The sequence below is a fragment of the Danio rerio genome, chromosome 24 (assembly GCF_049306965.1).
Source record: "Danio rerio strain Tuebingen ecotype United States chromosome 24, GRCz12tu, whole genome shotgun sequence".
Lineage (NCBI taxonomy): Eukaryota > Metazoa > Chordata > Actinopteri > Cypriniformes > Danionidae > Danio > Danio rerio.
The window spans coordinates 40042817-40050000 of NC_133199.1; the positions used below are offsets into that span (position 1 = coordinate 40042817).

The window sequence follows — 7184 nt, forward strand, 5'->3', positions numbered from 1 at the left end:
TGATAGCCGAAGTTCCTGTCCCAATGATTCATGGGAAATGTCGTTTGGGAAAACGAACTAATATAGCACATACTTGGTGTGTGTAACCAAATATGAAAAGATCGCATCAGTTAAAGTTAGATAGATTATTGAAAAAACGAGCGCCTTCGGTGTGTAAAATTTATATATTTTTTCATGTGTTGATTTGTAGCCGAGTTAGCTTTTTAATTTTGCGCAAGCTGTTGTACTCTTAATTGTTTCTGTACTAGACATTATTAAAAGGATGGTTCACCGAAAAATTAAAACTTACGCACTATTTACTCGCCCTGAAGTACTTTCAAACCATAATGTTTTAATTCTGTAAACACGCCCTGTTGAAAAAAAAATTGCTTAAACCAGCCTAAGCTGGTTTTAGCTGGTTGACCAGTCTGGTTTTAAAGGGGTTTTGGCCACTTCCAGGCTGGTTTCCATCCATTTCCAGCCTGGTCTTAGCTGGTCAGGCTGGAAAATGACCAGCAGCTTGACCAGCCTGGTTTAAACTGGACAAAGCTGGTTTTGGCTGGGCTCCCAGCATGGCTAGGCTGGTTAAGCTGGACATTTTCCAGCCTGACCAGCTAAGACCAGTCTGGAAAGGGATGGAAACCACCATGGACGTAGCCAAAACCCCTCTAAAACCAGCCTGGTTGACCAGCTAAAACCAGCCTAGGCTGATTCAGGCATTTTTTTCAGTAGGGACAAAATATGATATTTTGAAAACCTGACTTCTATAGGCTAGTAGGAAAAACAAATATGGTTTTCAATAGTTAAAGATTTCCAACTAGATGTAAAATGTCTTCTTTTTGTGTTAAACTGTTCCTGTCCTGATCAGAATCATGGGAAATGTAGTTTACAAAAATAAACTAATATAGCGTGTGCTTGGTTTATATTATCAAATATGAAAAGAATGCACTTTATCATTTGATATTAGTAACATTATTGAAAAAATGAGCACCTTTCGATGTGTAAAATTATTTTTTTCACTTCATCTGTTGTTTTGTAGCTGAAATAGCTTTTTAACTTGACATAAGCTAACTGTGCTGTCCTGTAATTGTTTCTGTACTACACTTAATTAAAGGGATGGTTCACCTAAAAATGTTTACTCGCTAAGTAAACCTTTGTATTAATTCTGAGCACGTAAGACGATATTGTAGAAAGCTGAAATCCTGACTTCCATAATAGGAAAAATAAATACTATGGTATTCAAGGCTTACAGGTCTCCAACGTACTTCAATATATCTCTGTTAGTGTTTAACAGGCAATAGAAACTAAAACAGGTTTGGAACAAGATAAGTGAATGATGACTAAATTGTCAGTTTTGGGTGAACTTAAAAAGGTAAACCTCCAGGTTTGAGGAAAGTCCTTACCCCAGGTGGAGGAGTTCAAGTATTTTGGGGTTTTGTTCACGAGTGAGGGAAGGATGGAGTGCGATGTTGACAGGCGGATTGGTCCAGCGGCAGCAGTAATGCAGTCGATGAACTGGTGCGTTGTGGTAAAAAAGGAGCAGAGCCGAAAGCAAAGCTCTCGATTTACCGGTCCAACTACATTCCTACTCTCACCTATGATCATGAGCTTTGGGTCATGACCGAAAGGACAAGATCTTGGATACAAACAGCCGAAATGAGTTTCCTTCCCAGGGTGGCAGGGCGCACCCTTATAGAGTAGAGCCACTGCTCTTTCACATTGAGAGAAGTCAGCTGAGGTGGCTTGGGCATCTGTTTCAGGGAAGTGTTCCAGGCATGTCCCACCAGGAGGAGGCCACAGGGAAGACCCAGGACACACTGGAGGGACTATAGCCCCTTTCACACATACAGACCTTTCCGGAAAATTACCGGCAATTTTCCGGAAAGGTTGTGTGTGTGAACAGGTCCTTTTTGAAAATACCGGTAAATTCGTTCTGGCTATTTTCCGGAAAGCGAAGTTGTAACATTACCGGTAATTTGCCGGAATGCTGCGCTGTGTGAATGCAGAAGGAAGATTGGCGTAATAAGCGCGTGCACGTCTAGAACGTGCTGACGTGAGACGTCTGCTTTAGCCAATCACCACAGTCAGACGCATTTACGTCCGCGCGGTTTGTGAGGATAAAAGCCTTTGAATATTTTTCCAGACACATTTAGCTTTTAAAAGTTAGTCAGATCACGTTTATATGTTCTTCTTAATGCCAACTGTGTAAATAATCATCGATGAGATGCTTATGATAAGCCGTTGTTTGTTTACCTTCAAGCTTTGCGTGCGCCTGTGAAACAGCCTGTGAGCGCCAGCACACGCACATATTATGAACATCTCGACATGAGAAAGTGATCCTGCGAAAGTTGTTCACAATATTGATCATCCACAAAGTCTGTAATTTAGTCAAATGTTTACAAACACAAGCGCAGCCGTTTAAAGCTCATTTGTGGTGAATGATGTCAGAATTTACCGGTATTTTGGAATGGATGTGTGAATGCTCTTTTCCGGAAAATTTCCGTAACGTCCTCGCCTGTGTGAACAGCACTTTTTTCAATATACCGGTAAAGTCGTTCTGGAAATTTTCCAGAAATTTACCGGTATCACTGTGTGAAAGGGGCTTATGTCTCTTGGCTGGCCTGGGAACGCCTATGGATCGTCCCGGAGGGGCTAGAGGAAGTGTCTGGAGTTCTCTTCTGAGAGTGCCGCCCCCACGACCTGTCCCCGGAAAAGCGGATGAAAATGAATGTATAAGAAGGTCAAATAAAAAGTGTTTGTGGCACACTATCAGTATGAAAAGTACAGCTTTTATTTGACAAACAAATACAAAAATAATTTTTCACTTTCAGCAATTTCTACAACACAAGTTCTTAGTGATTACAATTTTGTGCTTGTTTACTAAAGTTACTAACAGATTGAAATATGTCTAAACAAGATCCAGGGCAAGCTCCTGATATGAATTAACTACTGGAGCGAGTAATACTTTATTCAGCGACAGGATCATTTCTAAGCCTGCAACACAGAAAACAACAACAATGTTAGCTAGCCACCTTCTGTAGGCCGACTAGAGTTGTGTCTGTCAGGTCTGAGGGGGAGGAGGTGACCCAGTTTCTTTTAATATCACAAAGTGGCAAACTTACAGTGTCTTCACGATTTGTTTGTAAACACGTTACCTCATTTCACAGATTCTTTAGAGAGAAAAATAGATTAAATGTGCACAGCATATTTGACCCGAACCTGAAAAATCAGCAGAAACTTGAAAATGTCAGCAGAAAAAGAAGACAAATCAATACTATTCAATACTAGTGGAAAAACAAAACTAAAAATACAGAAAACTGCCAGAACAGTACTCGAGGGGGACACACAAATGAGTCATTCTCTGCAAGTTTATTTTATGTAAATGCTACTGCACGCTTTCGTCTCCTCAAGGAAAATGCAGAGTACTAAAAACATTGTTTAATCAGGCATACTACATCACACACATCATTTCAATCAGGCCTAAAAATTCAACACTCAATTGGTAGCTGCTTTGCTGACATTCTCAGTGGCACTGTGGTATTCAAAAACACATTCATAATAATGCAGCAATATCTGACTGACTTCCTGACTTAAGTCTTGTCGCCTGTTCAAGTTTTAGGAACAACAAATAATAACTTGACTTCTAGTTGATGATTTGGTATCAAAAGTGGCTTATAGAAAAAGTCTTAGATTACGCTTATTTTACCCAAATAAAATATGATCATGGCTTGAATTTGAATAATTTCATTAGGACAGTAAGGGTCTGACTTTGCTTAGACTAAAGTCTTGTCATTTAACAGAAATAATGTCCAGTATAGAATATAAAGTCATGCTGCAGTGGAGACAGAATGAATACTGTGTCTGACTCCATCATGAGCTTGGAGGATTGCATCCATACATCTCTGCACTGACTCAAATCACTAATTAATAAAGTCATCTGGAATAGTGAAGAAAGCGTTTCTGCAGGACTCCCAGAGCTCATAAAGAGTCTTTAGATTCATCTTCAGCGCCTCCTCCTTCATCTTACCCCAGACATGCTCAACATTGTTCATGTCTGGTGACTGGGCTGGCCAATCCTGGCGCACCTTGACCTTCTTTGCTTTCAGGAGCTTTGATGTGGAGGCTGAAGTATGAGGAGCGCTATCCTGCTGAAGAATTTGCCCTCTCCTGTGGTTTGTAATGTAATGGGCAGCACAAATGTCTTGATACAGCAGGCTGTTGATGTTGCCATCCACTTTGCAGATCTCTTGCACGCCCCCATACTGAATGTAACCCCCAAACCATGATTTTTCCTTCACCAAACTTGACTGATTTCTGTGAGAATCTTGGGTTCATGCAGTCTTCAGTAGGTCTTCTGCAGTGTGTGATGATTGGGATGCAGCTCAACAGATGATCCAACAGAAAAATCGACCTTCTGCCACTTTTCCAAAGGATCAACCAGAAGTCAAGTTATTACTTGCTGCTCTTACAACTGGGATAGACGACAAGACTTTTTGTCAGGTAGTGTATATATAAACAATTCAGACATTTCTACTTAAAAGTCTTTAATCAATAGGTCATAGGAAGTTGATAAGATAAATAGCTGGTTTTTATCAATGCCATCAATCTACTATTGATTAATATTTTCGCATCTCATGAAGTCTTCTTCATTTCTGTCTTTTTCAGTGCATATGGGTAATATTTAAGGAAGATCCGTCGCGCAATGTCATATGTGTCCCCTAGTGGCTTAGTCGGGTATTTCCTCTGATTGAAGACAAAGCCTTTTTCAACCTGGAACACGGCCTGGTTGAAGACGTCCTGTTTGAAGGGTCTTCCTCTGTCCAGACACTCCACCAGAGTGTTAACAAACAGCCCCCAGCGCTGCAAGTAATAGTCCTCCACTAGACCAGCCCACTCTTTGCTGGCGTAGTCTAGGATTTCCCCATTGGGTCCCCAAAGAGTGATCTGATTCCGTGCGTTGATGTCATACAGGTGTGCCTCGTGCTCATCCACGCCCTGAGACTGAGCTTGCTGAAGCCACGCCCCCAACAGAAAGTGCTCGTTGCTGGAAAGGATGCGGTCCAACTCTGGTAAAAGATCGTAGACGAGGACTCCGCCAGCCGTGAGGAGGTCAGAAAGCTTTTGGGTCTGGGAATCAAAAAATAAATACAATTTAAAAACTGTATTTTTACGCACTCAAAATTCTTAAAGGGGACCTATTATGCAAAAATCACCTTTTTATGGGGTTTAAGTACAGTTGTGCGGCAACAGTCTGTGAATATCTCTAGCTTGCAGTTGATAAAAATGTATTAATTTTATTTATTTATAGTTAGACTTGATAAAACCGTCTGCAGAAGCACTTTGACTGACATTCTATCTTTGTACATGTCATCAGAGGGGAAAGCCCCGCCCACTAGTGACGATCTATCCCTCATTAGCATAGGACGTTAGTCTTGTTCTTGAATCTGCTGCTATGCTGACACACAGGCATTTGTAGCTCCTCTTCTCATTTGAATTTAAAGCGACAGTCACCAAAATAGAACAATTAGGATCAAAGCTAAAAAGGGGCAGTTTCAAAGAGATATTAAATGTCCATATCCATGTGGATGGTCAGCATTCAGCTATTTTGTCAAATTTTATGAGCAGGCTTTAATTCTTCTTGTGTGTGTGCCACACTGGGTACAAATTAATGGCTTGGTTACACTAAATGGTCTGTTTTGGGTACAATACACATTTATTTCCATTTCCAATGTCATAAATAACAAAATAGCAAACCGCAGCACTATTTTGGGGAAGGGTATAGATGGAGGCCGTCCAAATAGGTGGGACTCCAGCATCAAGTGGGCTGTACAAACCTCCTGGAGTTTTCATTTATTTAATGTCTTCTAGATAACAAGCAGATAGGTTGGACTCTTTGTCTTAAGTCGTGGCATATGGAATACTGTTTCTGGGTTTAAGCCGTTACTCGTTTGAATTGAGAAAATATCATAACCTGTTGTGTTTGATTAATGTCTGCTACACCAACAACAACCTCACTGTAACCTGTTGTGTTTGATTAATGTCTGCTACACCTACAACAACCTCACTGTAACCTGTTGTGTTTGAATAATGTCAACTACACCAACCTTAACCCAAAACCCAACTTCACAGTAACCTGTTGTGTTTGATTAATGTCTACTAGGGGCGACGCAGTGGCGGAGTGGGTAGCACATTCGCCTCACAGCAAGAAGTTCGCTGGGTCGCTGGTTCGATCCTTGGCTCAGTTGGTGTTTCTGTGTGGAGTTTGCATGTTCTCCCTGCGTTCGTGTGGGTTTCCTCCAGGTACTCCGGTTTCCCCCACAGTCCAAAGACATGCGGTACAGGTGAATTGGGTAAGCTAAATTGTCCGTGTGAGTGTGTGTGTGTATGTGTGGATGTTTCCCAGAGAGGGGTTGCGGCTGGAAGGGCATCCGCTGCGTAAAAAACTTGCTGGATAAGTTGGCGGTTCATTCCCCTGTGGCGACCCCAGATTAATAAAGGGACTAAGCCGACAAGAAAATGAATGAATGAATGATGTCTACTACACCTACCCCCAAGCCTAAACCCTACCTCACAGTAGCCTGTTGTGTTTGATGAATGTCAACTACACCTACACCACCCATAAACTCAACCTCACAGTAACCTGTTGTGTTTTATTAACATCTACTACACCAACCCTAAACCCACCCTCACAGTAAACTCTTGTGTTTTATTAATGTCTACTACACCTACCCCCAGCCCTAAACCCAATCTCACAGTAACCTGTTGCGTTTAATTACCGTCTACTACACCTACACCAACCCAAAACCCATCCTACTTGCAGTGTAATCCCTCCCATCTGGCGGTCTCCAGACTTCAGTGATACATACTTTCTTTTTGGGTCCCTTTCGTATCTATCACAACAGTACAGCACCAAAGGGGTTGAGCAAGACTTGCTGCTGAAAGCGATTGATAAACAGAGAACCATCACCATGCCTACTAAGTAAGGGTACTGCTGACAGTGGAAAACACAAGCCTGATCAGGGTAACCTGTGCCGAATTGTACTGTACTAAACTCTACTGTACATTGCAAATGAGACTTATTAGTAATTTCAGAATCAGGCAAACATGCCCAGTGTAAAATGCAATGAATTTTCAATACTTAATGTAGTAGGATGTTTCACTAGTTCATCAATATCAAAAACTGTTTGGGTTTACCTGGAAAGCGC

At 41.4% G+C, this 7184-nt stretch overlaps 1 protein-coding gene across 3 annotated transcripts in view; it reads right to left on the minus strand.

Annotated features, from left to right (window-relative positions):
* Positions 1–2748: 2748 nt before the first annotated feature.
* naglu (N-acetylglucosaminidase, alpha) overlaps positions 2749–7184 on the minus strand; it is a 13013-nt gene continuing 8577 nt past the window's right edge. For 2 of the 3 annotated variants that reach the window (XM_683516.9, XM_073941084.1), the window contains exons 6-7: positions 7174–7184; positions 2749–5106 (exon numbers count right to left, since the gene is read on the minus strand). The exon at positions 7174–7184 is cut by the window's right edge and continues 717 nt beyond it. In XM_683516.9, the coding sequence (XP_688608.4) occupies positions 4612–5106; positions 7174–7184 (506 nt within the window). In that variant the 3' untranslated portion in view covers positions 2749–4611. Of the gene's footprint in view, positions 6001–6112 lie in introns of all 3 variants that reach the window. The other variant, XR_012399524.1, reaches the window with a different exon arrangement.